This window comes from Musca autumnalis, unplaced genomic scaffold (assembly GCF_047663935.1).
Source record: "Musca autumnalis isolate F117 unplaced genomic scaffold, ASM4766393v1 scaffold_3, whole genome shotgun sequence".
NCBI classification, from domain to species: domain Eukaryota; kingdom Metazoa; phylum Arthropoda; class Insecta; order Diptera; family Muscidae; genus Musca; species Musca autumnalis.
The window spans coordinates 198,852,217-198,879,280 of record NW_027411866.1 but is presented as its reverse complement, the minus strand read 5'-3'; the positions used below and the strand labels follow the sequence as shown (position 1 = coordinate 198,879,280).

The following is a 27,064-nucleotide window of genomic DNA, read 5'->3' as shown; positions in this document are numbered from 1 at the left end:
TGCGAATCACAAAACATTATTGCCGAAGAACAAAAAGGATGTAGGCAAGGAACAAAAGGATGTAAAGACCAACTCATCATAGACAGCACAATCACAAAACAAGCAATAAAGAATCGGAAAAAAATGTACGCTGCCTTCATAGACTACCAGAAGGCTTTCGATTCTGTACCCCACTCCTGGATAATCGAAGTTCTAACCATTTACAAAATTAATCCAGTCTTAATAAAGTGCATAGAACAACTAATGACGCACTGGTAAACCACCCTCCATATTGGAAATCGAAAGAACAGCGTCACATCACAACCAATCAAAATATTAAGGGGCATATACCAGGGTGATTCACTAATGGGCCGATTCCGTACAGCGAGGCGAGTCATGTCGCGTCGTCTATCGTCTCTGTGACAAAATTTAAAAAAAGCACTACGTACAGCGATGGAAAATAATCGTCGATAACAAGTTATTTTTATTTTTTTTTATTTTATTTTTATTCGTTAGTAAAAATGAACGGCGACAGCTAATTTGTTGTCGCCGGAAAATGAACATTACGGCGACAAAATTTGACGTCGTCGTGCGACTTTTGCCATACGTAATGGAAAAATTGCAACTGGCAACGCGACACGACTCGCCTCGCTGTACGGAATCGGCCCATAAGCCTATTACTATTCTGTATATCTCTTAACCCACTCTCCACACTTCTAAAAAAGTCAATACGGATACAAACTCAAAACATCCGATAATCTAAGGATCTCCCATTGTTTCTACATGGTCGACCTAACACTATACGCAGGGACCAAACTCAACCTAAGCCAACTACTCAAAATAGTCGAACTATTCTCAAATGACATTTGGAATCGAGAAATGTAAAACACAAAACATCACCAAGGACAAATACAATCCAGGAGAAGTCTTCAACACGTCTACAGGAGAACAAATAACCCCACTATTAAAAGGGGAACACTACAAATACCTGGGTATTCGGCAGAACATAACAATAGACGACACCGCTCACAAAACAAAAATAAAACAAGAATTCACATGTCAAGTCCAAAATATCTGCAAAACCGAACTAAATGGGAAAAATCTGATCAAAGCAATAAACACATACTCAATACCCCTCCTTACATACACATTTACAATTTGTATGTCAATTTTACCGGACATTTGATGACTAAACATTGCCAAATACTTTGACATCAGAACTTAGTATTAAATGAAGTCTTTTGGGCCACAATGCCACTCTCGCTTGTCGTTATGTCCATTGCATGTTTTCTTTCATGTTTTTTTTTTTTTTTGCTTAAAAAACTTTACCTCCCAGTAAGCTGTTCTCTTCATTTGTGGTGTTAAAACATGAACGAAAAAAATATAACGACGCTAAAAATAAAATAAGTAAGAAAAGCGTTAAGGTCGGCCGGACCGAACTTTTTATACCCTCCACCACAAATTTCAGCCATTTCGGTGGATTAATGTGAACACAACCTTCAAAAAACCGAAATTCGGAAGGTACCGTTCTATGGGGGCTATATGATGGCGTCGACCTATACCTAAACATTTCTGGGGAAAAGTTTTATAAGCCTAAAGAAGACTAAATACCAAATTTCAGCCATCTCGGTGTGATAATGAGGCTAAAACCTTCAAAATATCGAAAATCGGGAGATATCGTATTATGGGGGCTATATCAACACGTGGATCTATATAAACATTTTATGGTAGAAATGTTTCTTAGCCTCTGGAAACAGAAAATACAATGTTACAACCGATTCTTCGCCATGTTTATTCATTTATTTATTTATTTATTATTTATTGCCCCTGAAAATGCGTTTACCATCGTAATTGAGGCAGCGAATGCAAGTTGCTTCAACAAAAATCAAAGTGATTCGATAGCAGGTCTTAAAGTGAACTTATACGAAATTTTGTGTGGAAGGTACCGGATGGATTGGACAAATATAGTCCATATTTGAACCTGATCTATATTTAGTAGATATATTAGGATGTGTAAAGTATGGACCAATTCGGCAACTCCCTTTAAGAGTTACCGTATGAAAACATATTCCGAACATTTTTGAACTTTTGTGGGGGAGGTACATGAAGTAATGGACCGATATGGCTTATCTTCAAACTTAGACTATGTTTGGACAAAATATTACTAAGGCCAAATTTTGGACCGAATCCACAGATCCGTTCTAGAGTTATCTTGCGCTCTAATCACATCACACGGTGTCATAGGGGTTTTTTTGCAACTTTCAGGCTATGGACTTGCTCCTAATGAAACTTGTACCGTCGTATGGAGGGCAGTGAATACAAGTTGCTAAAACAAAAACCACAGTGATTCGAAAGATGACCCTAAACTGAACTTTTCCGAAATTTTGTGTGGGAGATATTCGTAGGAGTGGGCCGATTGAGACTATATTGGAACCTCATCTTCCTCTTGTAGAATGTTTACGATATACAGTATGGACCAAATCGGTTACTCCCTTCCAGAGTTATCGTGCGCACAAGTTTTGCGACAGCTTTTCAACATTTGTGGGGGAGGTACCTGAAGGAGTGGACCTATATGACTCATCTTCGAACTTAAATCAAATCTGGACAAAATATTTCGATACCCAAAATTTGAACCGAATCGATTGATCCGAAACAGCCAGACAAACAGACGGACAGACATTGCTAGATCTACTGAAATTGGATATCGTACAAACATACTTGGGGTCTAAACCATTATTTCGATGAGGCACATTTTTGGTTGTATCAAAGTGTAAATACCCTCTTTAGCCTAAAGGCTGAGGGTATAATTATCGTGCGAATCCCTCATTTATCGACAAACTAGTGTAGTTTTGACTCAATTACGTTCGGGATGGTGCAGCCCCCTCAATTCTTATAGGGAAAGGATTGATAACACCGTGCAAAAATCTGCCCAGTTTCTACCTTTTGAACTGTACCTTAATCACTTTTTCCACAAGCTTTGTGGCTACCAGATTCCTACACTTGGAGACAGAGCCCGATTAAACAGGAAAACGAACACACAATCAGCCCAATCATGAATGTCAACTCCCCGCTAGTTTTAAAAGACAGTAAGACCAAACTCACGGGGAAATCCGAATTTTGAAGGAGTGGACCGATACAGTCCAGTTTCGAAACTGATGTAAATTTGGAATAGTTTTTATTAAGTGCAAAGTTCGGACCAATACATAGTTCACTGTCTAGAAATAGTGTGTGGGAGTCCACTTTCGAACTTGATTTAAGTGTGAGAGAAAGATTGCAATGTGCAAAGGTAGGTCTGATGTCACTTTTTTCGATTGCTTAGTCCTTGGCCACACTAGATGGTTTCTTTGAAACAGTTTCATAAAATCCAGGGTTCCTAGGTCGATGTCCATACTAGAGTAAAATCATGAATTCGCTGTTGTGGGGAACTCGATTTAAGAATCCCTAAAAGTTTCAATGAAACCACTCTAGTGTGACCTTCGACTTAGTGATTACGAAGCATTTTAATTGGTCAGCTTAGATCATTTGGACCAGTATCGACCAGGTTGAGGTCACACAAAGATGCGAATGTGTTAAGACAAGTAAAAATGTATTAGTTGGCTTTGCCGACAGAGATATACCCTCAGCTCTAAAAAAATCACTATGCTCTTGAACCAACTATAAATGAAAGGAGCTTACACCTGGGAAGTTTTTGCGGATTCTGAAACTACAGTGTTCATAGATGAGAAAAATCATAAATACAAAAAAAGAAAAAAATCGCCTGAGCGCTTTTTAAATAAAACGCTGTCAATGTTCACATTTTTAGGGTTTTAGGTTTTCACGATTTTTCTGGGAAACGGCAAGCCCTATCAGAATGGTACTATAAAAAATGTTGTAGCAGTGAAAATTCTTTGCAAGTTTGTCTTTTATGATATTTTCATAGGTTTTACCATTTTTAAGATATAGAAGTTCAAATTGGGACAATGCACTGACTGTATCGTCTCCTTACACATTGTTTCATGACTGCAATTTCCCAACTTAAGCTTAGTCCCGGGCCACACTACAGTAATTGCATTGAAATTTTAATATGAAATTATGCGTTTCTAGATCGACGTCCATAGTAGAGTAAAATCATAAAATTGCTGTAGTGGGGAATTCGATTTAAGAACACCTAATTTCATGAAATTTTTTAATGAAATTCACGCTAGTGTGGACCGGGACTTATATATCTCAAAAATGGTAAAACCAAGGAAAAAATTACGAAAGCCAATCTTGTAGAGAATTTTCGTTGCTATAAGATTTTCTCTAGTCCCATTTCGGCAAGACTTACCGTTTTCAAGCAAAGCGTGAAAACCTAACAAAACACGTAAAAAAGTATCAGTCGGCTTTGCCGACAGAGATATACCCTCAGTCTGTGTGAATTGAAACTTTCATCTATTGACAATATCAAATGTAATAACGGCTACACATTTCCAAAGGATCTTTGAAGAGATCCTAAACTGTTCAATTTTGGACCGAATCGGCTGATCCGTTCGAGAGTTATCGTGCGCTTCATTCAGCCACTTTACATGGTTACATAGGGGTTTTTATAGCTTTGGAGCTATTTTCTCAGGAAGTATGGATTTGCGCCCTAAAAACTTGTACTGTCGTGATGGCGCAGCGAATGCAAGTTATTACAACAAAGATTAAAGTGATTCGAGAGAAGGCCTTAAACTGCATTTTTTTCATAATATGTGTTCGAGGTACTCGAAGGAGTTGACATATGTAGTCCATTTTCGAACCTGATCTATGTTTCGTAGAAATATTACTATGTTCAAAGTACGGACCAAATCGACCCCTCTCTTCCAGAGTTATTGTGCGCACAAGTTTTCCGAACATTTTTGAACTTTTGTGGGGGAGGTACCTGAAGGAGTGACCGATATGGCTTATCTTCGACCCTAAACTAAGTTTGGACAAAATATCACGATGGTATACCCTCAGCTCTAAAAAAAAAATCACGCTGCTCTGGAATCCGCAACAACTTTCCTTGATTCCAGAGCACCGTGAACTATGAATTTTGGTTGTTTTCAGAATTTTGGATTTGGATTAAAGCTCAAATGTATTGCGGAGGAGGTACCTGAAGGAAAGGACCGACTGGTAGTCAATTCTGGAAGTGGGTCTAATTTGGGAACCATCCATTTCGAGAGGTATCGCGCGCCTGTCGAACATTTCAGTTAATCACCGTATAATTGAGTTTTTGGTCCATTATATCAGGAAGCATGGGCTTACCCACGATAAACATAATATCGCTGTAAACAAGACCACAAGGAGTATCTTCGGTAAAAATTTCCAAAGGTTCCTCGAACAGAACTTAAATTTCACTTAAACAAAAATATTGAACTTTTGTGAAGGAGGTACCCTAACATAAACTAAGTTTGGACAAAACATTACGATATCCAAAACTTGGACCAAATCGGTTGGTTCGTTTATAAGATATCGCGCGTACCATGATAGTGAATATTTCTAAATTTTAGTGAAAAGGTACCGGAAATAGTGGACCGATAAGTTCCATTTTGGAACTTTGGCTAAGGGTTGCAGAACAATTACGATATGCAATGTTTGGAACAACTCAGTATCCAGTTCCAAAGTTGTTGTGCTCAAAATTTAAGATTGGACAAAATATTACGAGGTTGATCCGTATAGTGCGCACCGGGCAGCCATACAGACAAACGGAAAGGGCTAAATCGACTCCAATTTGAAACGAATTTCATCCAATCATAGCTGGAGTCTAAAACCATTATTTCTATGAGGCGCATTTTTGATCGTATCAAAGTGAATATTACCCTCGTTAGTCATAAGGCTGAAGATATAAGCTTCGTTCCCGTACATTTTAATAGTAAAACTCGTAAAAGAGAAAAATAGAGAAAATTTGTTGTCAAACAAAAGATTTTTCAAAAAGTTCGGGAACGCAAAAATGGAAAAAACGTCAAAAAAGCTGGAACAAATGTCAAAGTCGGTGTACCAGCCAATCAGACGCCGGCATCCATGTTACTATTTTTTACACGCTCAAATTTGTCGAGTAAAAAGTTTTTAAAGAGAGCGTCATTCAGCGCCATTTTTGTTTAAAGAGAAGTGAACATTTTACAACTTTTTTGTGTACGGGAACGCTTTTTCGAGTAAAATGTGTAAAAGTCGTAAAAATTTTAAAAACTGTTTAGTTCTGGAACACAGCTATAATAATGACCATTCCAAATGCGGTATAGGGTAAAAAAAATTTCACCTAGTTAATACGTAAAAGAATTAAAATAAAATAAAAACAAAAATGTAGTTTTATTCTTTGATTATTTTTTACCAAAAACACTTTGGTAGAATTTATTTCATATTTTATTTTTTTTTCAAATTTACAGCAAAAACTTGTTGTTTGTTTATTACATAAGAGTGCTAGGCTAAGATATTTTGTTTTGTTTGTTTCATTTCCATTTCATTTGACGAAATCGAATTGCAAATCTTACACATCTTTAGTTGGCCTTCTTAGAAAAGGATATACAAAAGAGCGAAAGATGTTGGAGGGGGATAGAAGGACAAAAAAACGAAACATAGAGGGGGAAAAATGTTGACGATTTTTAAAATTGCTTTAAGATTTCCTAGAATAAACAACTAGATAGAGTTTTTTTCTTTATCATCATATTTATATAGTTATGTGTTTTGTATGTAAAAAATAAAAAACAATAGAATTTCTAATGTTTTGTTTGTTTTGTTTTTTTTAGAAAAATTTACAAAATAGTTTTTTGTTGTGTTTCTTGTTTTGTTTTTTTCTTTAAAAGTTAATTACAGTACATTGTTTTCTTTCATGTTTCATGTTTTTTGTGGTAAAAAACATTTTAGTAATAATAGTAATTAATTAATAATTATAGACTTAATAAATACAAAAAAAGAAGAAAAATCAATTTTCTAGAACGTTTCCATTTAAGAACAAATCAAATTGAAATATTTGTTGTTTGATTTTGAGCCTAACAATAAATTTAATTGGATTGTTGATGCCATGAACAAAAAGATTGGGAAAGGGTAACAAAAATTGGTTTACAAAAACTTTGAGAGTTTTCATTTGAAAATTACATTGCAGCTTAAAGTTATAAAGCAAAGTATACAACTAGTTTTGCTCTTCCGGTAGTTGATTTTAAAAATACAATTATGCAGCAGCATAGTCAGGAGGGGAGGAAGGGGGGAGGGGGATATATTTACAAAATATAAAAGAAGTTTTTAAATAAATTATTATTTTTTTTTTAATTTTAAGGGACTTAAATTTGTGTTGACTTTTGTGTTGTGTTTTTAGGCGCCATGAGTTTTAGTTTAGTTGTTGTTGTTTTTTAATTAATAAAAAAGAAGAAAAAAGTTTTTTTTTTGTTTTGTTTTAATTAAATTTCTAATCAGGTTCACAATCATTTACAGCCGAGGTAGTGGGCCTTATGCAAGAAGTGGTGGCAGCAGTGGGAGGAGAAACTGCAACCGTTGCCGTTGTTGGAGTGGTGGCACACACCACTACCACTCTACCTTGTTTTGGATCCTCCACCAAAGCTTTGTGTAGAAGCAAAGATTTTCGTACATCCAGATAATGGGCATTGTGTAAAGTTATAACCGACGACGATGACGACGACGAGGGTGAAGTAGCATCAGCAGCAGTTAACAAAGAATTGCCAGAAGAGCTGGTGGAACAAGAGGATGAGAATGAGCCTGTTGTTGTTTGTGTAGCTAGTCTAGCAGTAGTTGCTGACTTATTGATGACCAAAGTTCTGTTACTTTTTGCAGGTATTTGTTCTTCCTGTGATGGTGGTGGACATATTAATTCAAATTCTTCATGGCATTCAATTTCTGTTTCACTAAATTGCTCTTCCTCGATAACTACTTCCTGTATGGTTGAGGGCTTTACTAGTTCTTCATCTTCTGCTACTAGTGTCAATTCTTCATCTGTTACTTCTTCTTTTTGTTGTATAATTCGCTGGTGGTGACGGTTATCTTTAATAATGCCCACATTATCCAGATTGGGGGGTCTGTCTCAATCTGTTTTCGTCTGGCAATATAGCTCTTTGAGCGATTTGAGCTCTTCTATGAGGGCCTTATTTTGGTTTTCCAGCACCGCCACACGATTTTCCAGGCACTTGATATACTCCTTCTTTTTCCGGCGACATTCCCGGGCCGCTTCTCTATTCTTTTGCAAGCGTATTTCACGTTTTCGTGTTTGATCTTCGGCAATGACATTATTATCTAAATAAACCACAGGCAAAAGAAAAAAACCAATTAGTAAAAAACTCAATATTTAAAAATCTACTCCATGGGGGTTTGGCAACCAATTTTTCCAAATCCCCCTGAAGAGACATCTGTTGATATTTACTAGGATTATAAGGTAGCCTATTGCTTAAATAAAATGTTGACGCATTATCTGGAGGTAAATGTAATAGGGGACCAGTTCCGGATCCAGCCGAACCAGGTGCTAAGGCGGGTATACCAACATTATCTGACATTTGTAAATTTTGTCCACCTGATTGATGATCACCAATGATCGATCGATCGATCACCACCGACAAAAAAATCACATCATTTCATCATCAATCAATGAAGAAAATGTAAGAGTTTAGGAGTGTTTTTGTTTGTTGTTGTAGTTGAGTTGTCATTTGGTTGGGTAGTCGTTTTAAAAGGGCAGGCGGATGGATACGCACAAATGCGCGCAATTCAATATCATTTTTTCATTTTTCAACAAAGTTTGAATTTTTTGGTATGGAAAAAATATAAAAAGGAAAAGAAAATAAACAAAAAATAAATTAATTTTTTTTTCAAATTTTTCTTTGGGTAAGTTTTCGAGTTAGTAAAAAAACATTAAATATGTGGCTTTAGAATCTTCATGAAACTGATTTGAAGCATGGCGGTTTGTTTTTAGATACAATTAGAGAAGGCGGGACGAATTTACAGAAGATAAATTTACAATTACGTGTTCGTAACGAGTTAGTAGTGGGTGTGACGGTGGGTGGTGGTGGTGGAGTAGCAATAGTTTTGTTTGTTAGGTTAGAAAATGTTGTTTGCTAGACATTGTAGTTACATTTACATAGTTTATGATAAATGATTTGTTTATTGTGACACACACAAATAGTTGAACATGAAGGATGGTGGCATGAGTTCTTCCTTTTCAGTACATAAATACAATATTCGATTTAGAGCTGTTTCAGCTGTTAAACGATATACATATGTGCAGAGAGCTTAGCTTGTTAGCCACTAGAATTGGGAGATTTTGTAAAATAAATTTAGTTTAGAACTGTGAATATTTGTCCTTTAGCAAGTCTTAAGACATGAATGAAATAATTTTTTTAAGAGTTTTATGTAGCAATGTAAGTTTGTGCGTATGTATGGATGTATGTATGTATAATAGTTGTTTGTTTAATATATGAAACTCTTACATTTTCATCATTGGAAACACTAATATATTTTTTACACCACAATGTGGAGAGGATATTGTAAATGTTATTGATCCTAGAAAGATTTACTCTAAACCCAACCAAACAAAAACCTATACGACGATTTAGTGCATTATCTCGACTTATTTGACATATATTGTATGAAAATGACAACTTATATCCATGGATTTGCTAAGTCAAACAATGTCTACACGGGGTAGAAATATAACATACGTAGAAGTTCCTATGGAAAATACGAAACGAAACGATTGGAAATGTTATTTAAAGTATTTTTACGTACGCTGCGTAGAACCAACACATTTTGGGTTAATCTTCCTAATGAGGATTTATTCGACATATACCCTACATTGGCATTTGAAACCCAGTGGATTTACTAAATCCAGTTATATGTTGTTGTTGTAGCAGCTTCTACAAGTACATGTAAATCTTTATTTTATTGATTCGGCTCTGCCTCTAAGTTCAGAAAGGACGCCACCTGAATAGGATTAGTTCAAAGAGAGAGAGAGGAGTTAAGTCAGTCGGGTTGGCTGGGCAGTTAAACAGGTGCTGCGTAGTATGCGGATCGGTGCCACTTGCGGGGGAGATTATTCCGCGTGCCATCAATCCTGGCCCAGTAAGAATTGAGGCGGCTGCACCAACCAGATCTATGTTGCGCCAACACGACTCCCGTTTGTCTTGGCAGCTGTTGTTCTTCCGCTGCCACGGGTGGTGGATGATCTTCGAGGACGATATTCACACTGTAGGCTGCCAGAGCCTCTGCAACCGCATCAGTATAAATGTCTTTTAAACCTGCCTGGTATGCACGTTGATCTAGATGTTCTCTTTTATATCTTTGGACCTCTCTCTCTAGATCTCTATAATCCTCCCTAACTCGCCTGGGGGGTTCATGCATATCCACCAGATGGTGATTTGGGTGGTCTTGCCTATAGCATCCAAGCAAGTACTGCATCGTCAACATCCTGTTGTGACGACGCACAGGAAGCATCTTTGTCTCCTCATGTAAATGGTCCCCTGCAGACATGAGGTGACACCCTGTAGCTGTTCTCAGGGCAGCATTCTGACATATTTGTAGTTTATCCCATTGCGTATCACTTATGTTAGCAAACCACGCTGGGAGCCGCATTGCTTACCACAGACCGACCTATCGCGTTGTATGTGGTTAACAAGGTTTCTTTATCTGCACCCCAAGTGCTGCCGGCTAGGGACTTGAGGACCTTGTTCCTGTTTCTCAGCTTATCGCAGATGACTGTTGAATGCCGGGACGACTTATACATGCTTTGGGGTAATTTGTGGTCGGAATAATTGCACCGTCGACCTGCACATTCAGTGGGAGCTTCATTTGCGCCGTCCATATGGTGAACAGTGTGGCTGTTGACTTAGTGGTGGATATTTTCATATTCCTCGCTTGGAAAAACTCTACAAGATCAATGAGATAGGCATTTAGCCTGTCACAAACGTTACCGATATTGGGACCTGACGCTATGAGTGTACAATCATCCGCGTACGTAATTAACTCAATGCCGTCGGGAGGGCGTGGAATTGCAGAGAGGTAGAGGTTAAACAGTTCCGGAGATATCACCCCTCCTTGGGGAACTCCCTGCTTCACTCTAAGGGGTTTGGACTTCCTGTCTCTGAATTCCACGTATGACTGGCGACCAAACAAATAGTTGATGACCCAGCGTTTCAGACAAGGCCGGAGGGTAGTATTCTCGATATGCTCGAACAGCCTAACATGGCTGACCGTATCAAATGCTTCCATCACTGTTCTGTGACATGGTTTGTCCCTGGTTGAGTCCTCGTCCAATATATGTATGTGGAAATGGCGTGCAGTGCTGTTGTGGTACTGTGCTGCTTCCGGATCCCGTGTTGATGATCTGCAACTCACACATTCTGATGCTGGGGAGGAGTAATGCCTCGAGTATCTTTGCTACTGCTGATAGAAGTGAAATCGGCCTGTACGACTCACCTTTACCAGTTTTCAGCAGCGGGACCACCCTGCCCATCTTCCAGGCATCGGGAACAATTAGGGTGGCTAGCGATAAGTTGAGGACCTTACTTAAATACTCGACTCCTGGGTCATCCAGCTGTTGTAGCATCACCATAGAAATTCTGTCAGGTCCAAGCGCTTTGGATGACTTTGCGCCTCGGATAACATCTGCAATATTGTTCATCGTAAATTGTGGCGGTTCTTTCTCGGCGGGAAGAGATCGCAAACGACGCAAAACACTTCTCTTCGACCGGTCGCTATCTGGGTGCTCGATTAATTGTCGGCAGAAATAGCCAGCGCACCTCTTCGGATCTGTCACAGCCACGCCGTTAAACGTGACAGATGTCCGATCGTCTCTCCTACCAGGGTTCGATAGCGCCTTAACCGTTGTCCACAATTTATTACAGCCGGCTCCAATGTTGCAGCACTTCAGATGTTCTAGCTACTTTTTCCGTATGTGTTCACTGACTAATCTATTGACTTCCATTGTCAGTTCCCTGACTCTGGGGTCGTTAGGGTTCGTGCGGCGAAGCTCATCACGCTCATTAGCTAATCCCGTCGCCTCTGCTGGGAAATTGGGTCTTATTTCAGGTATTCATTCCACCAGCAGGGATAAAGCGAGCGGCTGCAGCAGTGATGATGTCTCGGAACTTCCTCTCTGCTACCCGAACAGGGACTGTGGTGGTGAAGCGTTGATTAGTGAACTCTCTGAAACCTTGCCAATCCGCTTTTCCATGATTAATGAAAGTGCGGCGTTCAGAGGTAATGATAAGCTGTTAAACGGTACTTTTTCCAAATTTTGTGTGGGAGGTATATAAAGGAGTATAACGATTTAGTCCATATTCAAACCTAATCTGTGCCTGAAATTAATATACCGGAAGTTGTGGACCGGTATGGCCCATCTTCGAACTTAAACTAAGTTTGTACAAAATCCTTCAGGGTTTTCGAGGGTCCTGGTCTCAAAGTTTATCGACGACTACAGTCTCTAGGACGACTGTGATCCGAAGTTTGTCATCCCATAATGTGACCTCAGCCACAGCAGAAACGCTAGAATTCGATCGTCGACCAGTCATCATAACTTGCTCGGGTTTTACCGTGAGAGCCAGCCCAATCAAAATCTGGTGGGTAGACCCGACCCATCCAGGCACATCAGGAAGGATATCCACGCTCTAGAGGAAGAGGTCCAACGATACAGGAGAGAACCCCTATGGATGAAGCAACATAGTCATTTTCGGAACTGGATCTAATAGAGGGAGTCAATCAGTTCAGTTCAGTTGGTTCCCGTAGGATTTTTTGAGTTTTTGGGTCATTATGCTAGGAAGCATGGACTGGCCCACGAAACAAATCATTCCTTTGTAATCACAATTCGATGGAAATTTCAAAATGATTGTCAAATAGTCCTTCAAATGTACTTAAGCGAACATTTTGAATTTTTGTGGGGAAGGTACCCATAGATCTTGTCTGCTATATAACTTCTTGGAAGTTGAACTTGTTTCCGACAAAAAAAATTATGGGGGTTATCATGAACGGCAATTCCCCGTGAATTTTTTCACTTTCTCCCTTAAGTTGCTACGGCGGAAAAACAAAACTCACGGGGAAATTTCATTCATGATAACCCCCTATAAACCGAGACGTGCCTTTAAACTGCGTTGTTGCAAAAATCGAATTGCGAAGCGGAGAGGTACGCCGCGAAGGAGTGTACTGATTTTAATGACAGATCAGCAAGTAAGAAGTATCAGTCGGCTTTACCGACAGAGATATACCCTCAGCCTATGTCTGGGATCTTTTCAGAATTTTGTGGTTCTTTTTGGACATTTGACCGACCGACATAGTCCATTATGGAAGTGGATCTTATTTAGGGAGTCATATCTTTTCGATAAATATCGCGCCCACTAGTCATTTCAGTATGTCATAGTATAAATTCTGGACCAGTATGAAAGGAAGCATGGACTTGTCCACGGAAAACATAAAATCGTTCTAAACAGGACCACCACGATTACCATCGGTATACATTTCCAAAGGATATTCGAGCAGACACTAAACTGCACTTAGACACAAATGTTGAACTTTTGCGGGTGAGGTATCCTAGACAAGTTAAACTAAATTTGGACCAAATTGGTTATCGTGCTCTCCAGCCACTAAATATGGTGCCATAGGGGGTTTTTTACCCCTATCGGACTGTTTTCTAAAAAAGTATGGACTTGCCTCTAAAACAAGTAAAAAAGTGTCAGTCGGCTTTGCCGACAGAGGTATAGCCTCCACCAATGTGAATTGAAACTTTCATCTACGGAAAGATAGAATGTACTTAGCGTCTCTTCAGCATTTTGTGGCCCTTTTTCAACATTTGAACTAGCCGACAAAAATGTGGATTAGGAATTAACACAAATGTTCAACTTTTGTGGGGGAGGTACCCTTAGGGAGGACCGATATGGGCCAAGTTAAACTAAATTTTGACAAAATATTAGGAGATCCAAAGTTTGGACCAAATTGCTTGCACCATTCAAGTGTATCGTCCCAACATTTTAGTGACATTTTTTAAATATTGGGGAGAAGTACCGGAAGTTGGGGACCGGTATTGCCCCATGAAACTATGTTTGGATAAAATATGACGAAGACCAAATGTTGCACCAAATCGGTAGAACAGTTCGAAAGCCACATATGGTGACATAGGGCCCTGCTCCTGAAAAATCTTTTACTGTAGTAATGGAGGTAGCGAATGCAAATCGCTTTAACAAAAATCAAAGTGATTCGAGAGCAGGTCTTAAAGTGAACTTATCCGAAATTTTGTGTGGGAGGTACCCAAAGGAGTGCACAAATATAGTCCATATTCGAACCTGATAGATATATTAGGATGTGGTAGATATATTAGGATGTGTAGAGTATGGATTACATCAGTCAATCCCTTCAAGAGTTATCGTGCGCATATTTTTTTCCGAAGATTTTTGAATTTTTGCGAGGAAGGTACCTGAAGGAGTGGACCGACATGGTTTATCTTCGAACTTAAACTATGTTTGGACATAATATTACGAAGGTCAAATTTTGGACCGAATTGGCATATCCGTTCGAGATTTATCTTGCGCTCCAACCACTACACAGTGGTTCTGGCTATTTTCTCAAGAAGTATGGACTTGCCCCTTATGAAACTTGTACCGTCGTATGGGGGACAGCGAATACAAGTTGCTACAACAAAAATCAGAGCGATTCGAGAGCAGCTCCTAAACTGAACTTTTCCGAAATTTTGTGTGGGAGGTACCCGAAGGAATGGACCGATTTAGTCCATATTGGCACTTTATTTAAGACTAGTAGAAATTTCACGATGTGCAAAGTATGGACCAAATCGGTTACTCCCTTAAAGAGTTATCGTGCGCACATATTTTCCAAACATTTTTGAACTTTTGTGGGGGAGGTACCGGAAGGAGTGGAACGATATAACCCATCTTTGCACTTAAACTAAATTTGGACAAAATATTGCGAAAGCCAAATTTTGTACCGAATCGTTTGATGCGATCGAGAGTTATCGTGCGCTCCAGCCAGACGGACGGACAGGGCTAAATAAACTCCAAATTGTTCTGAAACGGATTTCGTCCAAACATACTTGGGGTCTAAACCCATTATTTCGATGAGACACATTTTGCTCGTATGAAAGTGTATATACCCTTCTTAGCATAAATGCTGAGGGTATACAAATCGGATACTGGCTAGACATAATCCTATCCTCCTAGTTATAAATTTCTGAAAATGTGTAATGTACCGAGCGAACTCTATACCCCATGCAAGTCTTCTATTGATGTTTTGCACGTCGTCAACAATATTAGCCCAACAGGAATTGAGGAGGCTGTACCATTCAGTACGTAGTTGAACCAAAACTACTTTGATTTGTCGAGATACCTGGCTGGAAAATATCTATGGCAGCAGCCACTGGCCACTGCATGTGAGATTTAGGGGTTTTCTGTTGCAACGTTCGATCGTTGAATTTTGTGGATCAAGTTTTAAGATAGATATAGATAATGACCCAACGCTTTAAAATAGCCTAAGGTTAACGCTTAAATAACTCTCGAGTCCGAGAAGATTTTAGATTTTTACAGGAAGTTTATAGAGCACACCGAGAGTGACAGTGCGAAAAGGAGTGTTCTGCGCTGTATAAGAAGACATCACAATAATTTTTGATGAGCGATGTCATGAGAATGGCGAAATCATGCAAAGCGTTGACCCCACACCCCAATGCTTAAGTAACTGAATGAAACCGAATTTGAGTGTTGGATGAGTCTCTTCATATTGTGCCAGAAGCCTGAAAAGTTGGCAGGGTGGTCCCGCTACTGAAGCCAGGCAAGGATGCCAGCATAGTTCCACAGCAAGTTTAAGTTATCCCCAAATGCCAAAGTTATCGGCGACAAGCTAAAACGTGCGACAAGCGAACATGCGTAGGTATGGTCCGCGAATATATGTGCAACGCAATGAAAGAGTATTCATACCTGCTAGTACTGTAATAGTATACCTCCTCATGTCTTCAGTAGTCCATTTACATGAGGAGACGATAATTCTTCCCGTATGTCAGCATACTAATATGTTTTCGTTGCAATACCTGGTGGGTAGAAACATCCCGCCCCGACGTATAAGAAAAGATCTTCAAAGATCTTCAAGATCTTTTCTTATACGTCGCACGTTTTAGATTGTCGCCGATAACTTTGGCATTTGGGGATAACTTAAACTTGCTGTGGAATTATGCTGGCATCCTTGCCTGGCTTCAGTAGCGGGACCACCCTGTCAACTTTTCAGGCTTCTGGCACAATATGAGGAGACTCATCCAACACTCAAATTCGGTTTCATTCAGTTACTTAAGCATTGGGGTGTGGGGTCAACGCTTTGCATGATTTCGACATTCTCATGACATCGCTCATCAAAAATTATTGTGATGTCTTCTTATACAGCACAGAACACTCCATTTCGCACTGTCACTCTCGGTGTGCTCTATAAACTTCCTGTAGAAATCTAAAATCTCGGACTCGAGAGTTATTTAAGCGTTAACCTTAGGCTATTTTAAAGAATTTGGGTCATTATCTATATCTATCTTAAAACTTGATCCACAAAATTCAACGAGTAAAGCTCAGACAGCTCCTCACAAAATATACTTTAAAAAATCCACGAGCATAGCTCTGCTGACTCCTATAAATCGTCATAAGAACACAATTTGTCTATGGCAATGTTCAAAACTTGTGCTCTTCACCAGGAAGAGTAAATTTCCCAGTTGGTCGAAGATCGTCTATCTATTAGAGATTCTAGTTTAATAATAACTTTAGAGATCTTGAGAAGTGGGCATTCCAGCAACATCGGCATAGAATTGAATTCGGTGTGAAAAGCACTATATGTGGGAAATGTTTCATGTTTTTCAGTGAGGTGTCGCTAAGAGAAATTTGTTCTTTGTATTCTAAAGCTCAGATTAATAACAAGATGTGGTACACAAGTATAAGGTGACTGAGACAATTAAATATTGAACAAACAAACGGAAGAAATCTTATTCGAACACGAATTATTTTACAATTGTGACTCCAGAAAATCTACAATAATTCGATAAGATTTTTTTTTAAATTTTATGAAAAGATCATTTTAAATGAAATTTAGCCCATTTTATAATGTATATACAATTTTGAACATCCATTATCCGAACAATTGGAATCATGGAATTTCAATATGATCCGGTAAAAGTACCTTATTAAGGTAAGCGGTAATTGAAGTTCAACTGTTAATACATTTACTTATAGAAATGACATGATCTTTATGATGATAAATGAATAGTTTATGTACAAATAATAGAGAATATTATAGTAATGCAAATAAAGAAATGTAAAAAAATGATATCATATGCTATGATGATCTGTTTGGCGGAGCTTGTAATGCTGCACTTGAAGTTAAAATAACAATAAACAATTAGAAAAAAATGTTACAAAAAAAGAGTGAGGTAATGAATGAATTGCTTTTGTTTCATCTTTGGCGACTGTGATGACATAGAAGGGCAATGAAACACAAATTCCTGGATGATATGGTTGAAGATTATGATGATGACGAAGAAAAAGGCGCAAAAATAATGCCAGCGGTTGGTGGTAGAAGTGAATTGTGTTTTAGATAAGAAATTATACGAGCTTAACATAATACAAAATTTGCTTAATGCAATTTTTATTTATTTGCAAAGTTTTTTATTCATTGATGTGATGTGATTGATGGTGATGTGATGATGATGCACGATAAGACACAAGACAATAAACGAATTTGCATTTGTTTTGTTTTCTGGTTAACAACAGCATTGATGATGGGTTTTTGATACACACAGAAATTGATATTTAAATTATAATTACCTGTTATATCGGGTCCACTAATTTCCGAATAGATTTTATTATACGACGGTCTTCGTGTAAGTTCTCTTCGGCCGCGTGGTGAATCCTCATCGGTGTAACTATCTTCACTGTTTGTATCCAGGTGGTGTGTATTCGGTTCTGGTTTTATCTTGCAGGGAAAATTTGGAGGAAGCTTAAGTTGTTGTTGGATGTTGTCGGATATCAATATATTTGGTTTGTTTTTGTTTGGTGGTGGCAGGTTGGTTGTTTATGATGAAAACGGTAATGATGATTATGGTATTGGAGTTTTGGATAAAAAAACAAAACAAAAAAGGGTTTACATAACAATAACATATTAATAGAGTTTAGGGAGCAATTAAAAAGTGTATGATAAGTTATGAGGGGGGACATTAGGGTTAGCAAATATTCCCACAAAATTAACTTAAAAAATCCAAGAGCATAGCTTTGACGACTCCTCACAAAATGTACTTTAAAAATCCAAGAGCATAGCTTTGGTGGCTCCTCACAAAATTAACTTTAAAACATCTACTAGCATGGCTTTGATGCCTCTTCACAAAATTTACTTTAAAAATCCACGAGCTTGGCTCTGATGCCTCCTCACAAAATTTGCTTTAAAAATCCACGAGCATGGCTCTGCTGGCTTTTTACAAAATTTACTCTAAAAATCCACGAGCATGGCTCTAGTGCTTCCTCACAAAATTTACTTTAAAAATCCACGAGCATGGCTCTGATGCCTCCTCACAAAATTTACTTTAAAAATCCACGAGCTTGGCTCTGATATCTCCTCAGAAAATTTACTTTAAAAATCCACGAGCTTGGCTCTGATATCTCCTCAGAAAATTTACTTTAAAAATCCACGAGCTTGGCTCTGATATCTCCTCAGAAAATGTACTTTAAAAATCCACGAGCATGGCTCTGATGCCTCCTCAGAAAATTTACTTTAAAAATCCACGAGCATGGCTCTGACGCCTCCTCAGAAAATTTACTTTAAAAATCCACGAGCATGGCTCTGATGCCTCCTCAGAAAATTTACTTTAAAAATCCACGAGCATGGCTCTGACGCCTCCTCAGAAAATTTACTTTAAAAATCCACGAGCATGGCTCTGATGCCTCCTCAGAAAATTTACTTTAAAAATCCACGAGCATGGCTTGGATGCCTCCTCAGAAAATTTACTTTAAAAATCCACGAGCATGGCTCTGATGCCTCCTCACAAAATTTACTTTAAAAATCCACGAGCATGGCTCTGATGCCTCCTCACAAAATTTACTTTAAAAATCCACGAGCATGGCTCTGATGCCTCCTCACAAAATTTACTTTAAAAATCCACGAGCATGGCTCTGATGCCTCCTCACAAAATTTACTTTAAAAATCCACGAGCATGGCTCTGATGCCTCCTCACAAAATTTACTTTAAAAATCCACGAGCATGGCTCTGATGCCTCCTCACAAAATTTACTTTAAAAATCCACGAGCATGGCTCTGATGCCTCCTCACAAAATTTACTTTAAAAATCCACGAGCATGGCTCTGATGCCTCCTCACAAAATTTACTTTAAAAATCCACGAGCATGGCTCTGATGCCTCCTCACAAAATTTACTTTAAAAATCCACGAGCATGGCTCTGATGCCTCCTCACAAAATTTACTTTAAAAATCCACGAGCATGGCTCTGATGCCTCCTCACAAAATTTACTTTAAAAATCCACGAGCATGGCTCTGATGCCTCCTCACAAAATTTACTTTAAAAATCCACGAGCATGGCTCTGATGCCTCCTCACAAAATTTACTTTAAAAATCCACGAGCATGGCTCTGATGCCTCCTCACAAAATTTACTTTAAAAATCCACGAGCATGGCTCTGATGCCTCCTCACAAAATTTACTTTAAAAATCCACGAGCATGGCTCTGATGCCTCCTCACAAAATTTACTTTAAAAATCCACGAGCATGGCTCTGATGCCTCCTCACAAAATTTACTTTAAAAATCCACGAGCATGGCTCTGATGCCTCCTCACAAAGTTTACTTTAAAAATCCACGAGCATGGCTCTGATGCCTCCTCACAAAATTTACTTTAAAAATCCACGAGCATGGCTCTGATGCCTCCTCACAAAATTTACTTTAAAAATCCACGAGCATGGCTCTGATGCCTCCTCACAAAATTTACTTTAAAAATCCACGAGCATGGCTCTGATGCCTCCTCACAAAATTTACTTTAAAAATCCACGAGCATGGCTCTGATGCCTCCTCACAAAATTTACTTTAAAAATCCACGAGCATGGTTCTGATGCCTCCTCACAAAATTTACTTTAAAAATCCACGAGCATGGTTCTGATGCCTCCTCACAAAATTTACTTTAAAAATCCACGAGCATGGCTCTGATGCCTCCTCACAAAATTAACTTTAAAAATCCATGAGCTTGGCTCTGATGCCTCCTCACAAAATTTACTTTAAAAATCCACGAGCATGGCTCTGATGCCTCCTCATAAAATTTACTTTAAAAATCCACGAGCATGGCTCTGATGCCTCCTCATAAAATTTACTTTAAAAATCCACGAGCATGGCTCTGATGCCTCCTCACAAAATTTACTTTAAAAATCCACGAGCATGGCTCTGATGCCTCCTCACAAAATTTACTTTAAAAATCCACGAGCATGGCTCTGATGCCTCCTCACAAAATTTACTTTAAAAATCCACGAGCATGGCTCTGATGCCTCCTCACAAAATTTTCTTTAAAAATCCACTAGCATAGCTCTGATGTCTCTTCACAAAAATTTACTTTAAAAATCCACGAGCATAGCTCTGAGGTCTCTTCACAAAAATTTACTTTAAAAATCCACGAGCATAGCTTTGATGTCTCCTCACAAAAAAATTACTTTAAAAATCCACGATGCCTCCTTACAAAATTTACTTTAAAAATCCACGATGCCTCCTAACAAAATTTACTTTAAAAATCCACGATGCCTCCTCACAAAATTTACTTTAAAAATCCACGATGCCTCCCCACAAAATTTACTTAAAAAGTCCACGATGCCTCCTCACAAAATTTACTTTAAAAATCCACGATGCCTCCCAACAAAATTTACTTTAAAAATCCACGATGCCTCCTCACAAAATTTACTTTAAAAATCCACGATGCCTCCTAACAAAATTTACTTTAAAAATCCACGATGCCTCCTCACAAAATTTACTTTAAAAATCCACGATGCCTCCTCACAAAATTTACTTTAAAAATCCACGATGCCTCCCCACAAAATTTACTTTAAAAATCCACGATGCCTCCTCACAAAATTTACTTTAAAAATCCACGATGCCTCCTCACAAAATTTACTTTAAAAATCCACGATGCCTCCTCACAAAAGTTACTTTAAAAATCCACGAGCATGGCTCCGGTGCCTCCTAACAAAATTTACTTTAAAAATTCCTGAGGAGCATAGCTCTGATAGCTCTTCACAAATTTTACTTTAAAAATTCCACAAGCATAGGGACATGAAGGGAGTGAAACATGATAGAGTGTCTAAGTGGGATTTCCTTCAGTTCCCATTCTGAAAACTTACTTGGACAGCATTGCCTGATGTTGTGTGTATAACTGTGGCATTGTTTTTGTATACGACAGTACCCTTGGGTAATGCAACATGCGTCTGTGAATTGTTACCGGCCGCTGTTTGTATAACTGACGATTGATTGGCTGCTTGTATTACCGACTGAACCTAGTGAAAAATGTAAAGCAGAGAAGATTAGAAAAGAAAAAGCAAATCAAAAAAAAAAAAAGCGCAGACAACTTACGGGCAAACTGTGTGGATTTGGTAAATATTGTACAACATTCTGGGTAGATGTGGTCAAAACAGAACCAGCTGCTAGGGCCGCAGCAGCTGCGGCTGCCACCGATATCGGTACTGGAACCGATTGTTGTTGGCTAGGAGGTGGTGGCTGATGTTGTTGCACACTATTTGAGTTCGATAGATTCATTTGTGTCGATTGTACCGTGGCAGGTTGCTGTGAAGATGATGTTATGGATAAATTGTGACCTCCGCCACCGCCACTACCGTTACCACCACCACCTCCCGCTGTATCGTCTATATTATTCGAGGAGTTGCCATTCTCCTCGACGATGCTGTCCATTTTTTCGATTTTCAACAGCACCGTAACGTCTTCCGACAACTGCTTCAGTTTGACTAGTTTCTTTATATTGGCACTTTTCTTTTGCCTACCAAACGGCCTTCCTCCTCCCCTCTCTACAGAAAAAACTTGGAGTTTGTTTTGCTTTCTCAAGGCCCCCTTTGGCGCTTTATCTCGCCTCCTCTGCTGTTCTTACTTAACAAAGTCTTAGAACAGGTGTTTTGAGTGTGAGTTCCACAGATCTCTCTTTCTCTTCCTCACTAATACCGTTTTTTCTTTATAGTTTAGTTTCCAACAAATCTGTGGTGTGTAAGTATTCGTCGGTCTTCCTCCTTCTTCGCTCAAAGAGTCAGGTCCACACTAAAGCTACATACAACACACACACACAGACGACACACAATAGTGCGACTTTTCAATTAGACTGGCTCGAATTTAATTAGACGGGGACGTAATCGGTGGTGATTTTGTCTAGGTTTTTTATACAGCGGTGGTTTTGTTCCTACAGCCGAGGAGGTCCAAATAATGACGTAACTTTTTAAATTATCCAGTTTGAAGTTCTATTAATTTAAACTGTAAATAGAAAGAAGAGAGAAAAGTTAGTTTAAAATTATATTTTTATAAAATTTTTTTATTAATTTAACACAAGAATGCCGCTTTACCAAGACAACACAACCAATATTGAAAGCCAAAACAGTCGTCGACTTTTTCTTTTTAAAACTTGAAACGAAAAATAAACAAAAATTCTCCATAAATTGGTGATTGGCTTAGTAGCCACCACAGTTGTTGTTGTCGTCGTCATCATCGCCGTCATAACAAATGAGGCTTAGTAGATGGCATGAGTCACCTCGTGACAACCCAGCTTAGCTCAACACCAACATCATCAATATGAAAATCGGCAGCAGCAGCAACACACAACAAATCACGCAACAGCAGCAACGTTGAATCGGTAAGAGGGTAATATGAAATATTTGGGAAATTACTGCATTGTTTGGACATCTACATATATGTTAAAATACAAAAACGCGGATAACGGATTTACATTATCCAAAGATCTTTGATAAAGTGTATATATTATCCCAAGATCAAGGATAAAATTTCGACGCTTACCAAACGTCGTGAATAAAGTATATGCAATATCCAAAGATCGTGGATAAAGTATCTACGTTATATAAAGGGCGTGGATAAGGTATCTACATTATCCAAAGATCGTGGATAAAGTATCTACATTACTAAAGGTCGTAGATAAAGTATCTACGTTATATAAAGGGCGTGGATAAAGTATCTACATTATCCAAATGTCGTGGATAAAGTTTATACATTATCCAATTTTTGCGAATAAAGTATATAATTATCCAAAGATCGTGGATAAAGTATCTACATTACTAAAGGTCGTAGATAAAGTATATACGTTATCCAAAAATCGTGCATAAAGCATCTACATTATCCAAAGGTCTTGGATAAAGTATTTACATTTTTCAACGATCGTGCATAAATTATCTACATTATCCAAAGGTCGTGGATAAAGTATCTACGTAATACAAAGGTCGTGGATAAATTATCTACGTTGTCCAAGGTAGTGGATAAATTATCTACATTATCCAAATGTCGTGGATAAAGTATCTACATTATCGAAAGGTCATGGATAAAGTATCTACGTAATACAAAGGTCGTGGATAAAGTATCTACGTTATCCAAATATCGTGGATAAAGTATCTACATTATTAAAGGTCGTGGATAAACTATCTACGTTATCCAAATATCGTGGATAAAGTATCTACATTATCCAAAGGTCGTCGATAAAGTATTTACATTATCCAAAGATCGTGCATATAGTATCTACATTATCCAAAGGTCGTGGATAAAGTATCTACCTTATCCAGACGTTGCAAAAAAGGTATTTGCGTTATCCAAAGATAGTGGATAAAGTATCTACATTATCCAAAGGTCGTGGATAAAGTATCTACGTAATACAAAGGTCGTGGATAAAGTATCTACGTTATCCAAATATCGTGGATAAAGTATCTACATTATTAAAGGTCGTAGATAAAGTATCTACATTACCCAAAAATCGTGCATAAAGTATCTACATTATCCAAAGGTCTTGGATAAAGTATTTACGTTATCCAAAAATCGTGCATAAAGCATCTACATTATCCAAAGGTCTTGGATAAAGTATTTACATTATTCAAAGATCGTGCATACATTTTCTACATTATCCAAAGGTCGTGGATAAAGTATCTACATTATCCAAACGTTGCAAATAAAGTATCTACGTTATCCAAAGATAGTGGATAAATTATCTACATTATCCAAATGTCGTGGATAAAGTATCTACATTATCCAAAGGTCGTGGATAAAGTATCTACGTAATACAAAGGTCGTGGATAAAGTACCTACGTTATCCAAAGATAGTGGATAAAGTATCTACGTTATCGAAGGTAGTGGACAAAGTATCTATAGTATCCAAAGGTAGTGGTTAAAGTATCAACACAATCCAAGAGTCGCGGATAAAGTACCAGCATAATCCCAAGGTCGTGGATAAAGTATCTACCTTATTCAAAGATCATGGTAAAGTATCTACATTATCCAAAGGTCGTGGATAAAGTATCTACATTATCTAAATTTCATTGAAAATGTATCTACATTATCCAATGTTCGTGGATAAAAAATCTACATTATCCAAAGGTATTTACATTATCCAAAGATCATGCATAAAGTATCTGTAGTATCCAAAGGTCGTGGATAAAGTATCTACCTTATCCAGACATTGCAAAAAAGGTATTTGCGTTATCCAAAGATAGTGGATAAAGTATCTACATTATCTAAAGGTCGTAGATAAAGTATCTACGTTGTCCACAAATCGTGGATAAAGTATCTACATTATCCAAAGATCGTATATAAAGTATCTACATTGCTAAAGGTCGTGGATAAAGTATCTGCTTTATCAAAAATTGTGCATAAAGCATATACATTATCCAAAGGTCTTGGATAAAGTATCTACATTATCCAAAGATCGTATATAAAGTATCTACATTGCTAAAGGTCGTGGATAAAGTATCTGCTTTATCCAAAAATCGTGCATAATGTATCTACATTATCCAAACGTTGCAAATAAAGTGTCTAAGTAATCCAAAGATATTGCATAAAGTATCTACATTATCCAAAGGTCGTGGAAAGAGTGTCTTAATTACCCAAAGGTCGTGGATAAAGTATCAACGTAATACAAAGGTCGTGGATAAAGTATCTACATTATCCAAAAGTCGGAGATAAAGTATCTATATTACCCAAAGGTCGTAGATAAAGTATCGACCTTTTCCAAATATCGTGAATAAAGTATCTACGTTATCCACAGATCGTGGATAAAGTATCTACATCATCCAAAGTTCGTGGATAAAATATCTACATTATCCGAAGGCCGTGGATAAAGTATCTACATTACTAAAGGTAGTAGATAAAGTATCTACGTTACCCAAAAATCGTGCATATAGTATCTACATTATCCAAAGGTCGTGGATAAAGTATCTACTTTATACAAAGGTCGTGGATAAAGTATCAAAATTTTACAAGGGTCTACATTCTACATTATCCAATATAATAATAAATTTTCTCTTCCAAAAATGACAAATACGTTTTCGTTTGACCACACACAACATACTCATCCTCTCAACAAGTTTTATCAAACATTTTACGTCTGAAATTCAAGATTTTTGCGTGCCAAAAAAAAACATACATTCACCACAAAAATAATGATTCAAAATGACTTGTGTATGGTATGTTGTTTGTGTTATATACAGTTAGGCAAGAAATGTATTGCAAAAACCAAAATTGTAGAAAATTTCATATTTCTTGTTCGTTTATGGCAACAAGTTATGTAAAAACTATACGGTTTTTTGTGCAAATTTCTTGCTATAGGTCCTAACAACAATATTCCGTCAAAACATGCAAAGGTTATTTGCGATTTATAACAAATACGGTCAAAAATAAGAATTAACTACTATTTGGGGGTGACAATAAAAGTATTGCAAAAATTACCAAATCGATGGTTTCTTCGAGAATCACCAATGATGTGTTCTTTAATGAGTTGCCTATCCACTTTGGACATTCATTTGAGCATTAATGAACTTAATTAAACCAAAAAATAAGGCTCGGTATGTTCCACTCTAAGGATACTGGTTCCCAATTTTTAGTAAATCTTGATCCTTCGTTGCAGGATGTTTTTGGAGCCTTTTGTTAAATTGGACCCAAACATTTTATGAGGTTTGATATCAGGATGTTGGTCCGATGCATTTAAGAGTTTTGTGTTGTTATATTACATCGGCAATTTACACAAATAAGATTAACATGTAATTATCTGGTCTTTGGAATGGTGGTAGTTGACTTTGTTTGAGCATTCGGGATCGATTTTTCTGACTTTCAGACTAATGACTATTAAATATTTCTTAATAATGTCAGTAGGAATGCCTCCCAATCATTATTATAATCGTGAACCCAATTTTGCATACTATTTTCCATGTTAAAGAATATAGTACGCAAATATTCGGTATTCCAGCTTCTCCAGTAGCGGTTTAATTTCCATATTTGATGGGTTTTATTGGATTTGGCGCAATTTTTTGGATTTATTATGATAGCAGAGGATAATATCTATCCACTTAGCAAAAATTAAATCATATCAATACCATTGGGAGACGAAATAGTGCTCTGTCGTAGGTCGTTCCAAAATACTACACTGGTGTAAATTTTTTCCATATACTTTCCAGAGGTATTTCCATTTTCTCAAAGCCAAAATCGGACTGCTTTGCATTGTTCCATTATCCTACAATACATATTGAGTCAAATATTCATTCATTGCCTACTTGCCTGTGGCCTATTCGACATGGTTTATTGTTAATATGGTCTGTTGCGTATTTTGAAATAAAAAGAAGCACGCGATGAATAAGATTTAATTCAATAATTCTTTATTAAATACTTAACACAACAAATCTTAATGTTAATCAAAAATGGAGGTTGAACGGTTTGTACTGGTTGATAGTTAGAATGGCAGTGAGTTATGCTAACAATAACTAGAAAGCAAAAAGCTGTTACTTGAAAGTAACGATTAACGATTTAGTACAAAAGATACATTTGCATTGAGTAGAAAATATTAACAGTACAGGGTTGCCATCAAATATTAATATATATTGAAATACACCACAATCTCCCAGGCTAAAATTGGACAT

The 27,064-nt window shown here is 37.7% G+C and overlaps 1 protein-coding gene across 18 annotated transcripts in view; it reads right to left on the bottom strand.

Moving 5' to 3' along the window:
* Positions 1-6,262: 6,262 nt before the first annotated feature.
* The window catches only part of CrebB (Cyclic-AMP response element binding protein B), a 68,934-nt gene continuing 48,132 nt past the window's right edge, over positions 6,263-27,064 (bottom strand). For 4 of the 18 annotated variants that reach the window (XM_073976221.1, XM_073976223.1, XM_073976222.1 and 1 more), the window contains 5 exons: positions 21,516-22,418; positions 21,287-21,439; positions 17,736-17,883; positions 8,324-8,470; positions 6,263-8,196 (listed from right to left, as the gene is read on the bottom strand). In XM_073976221.1, the coding sequence (XP_073832322.1) occupies positions 7,988-8,196; positions 8,324-8,470; positions 17,736-17,883; positions 21,287-21,439; positions 21,516-21,851 (993 nt within the window). In that variant the 5' untranslated portion in view covers positions 21,852-22,418 and the 3' untranslated portion in view covers positions 6,263-7,987. Of the gene's footprint in view, positions 8,197-8,323; positions 8,471-17,735; positions 17,908-21,286; positions 21,440-21,515; positions 22,419-22,507; positions 23,265-27,064 lie in introns of those variants that run through there. The other 14 variants (XM_073976216.1, XM_073976218.1, XM_073976217.1 and 11 more) reach the window with 5 other exon arrangements.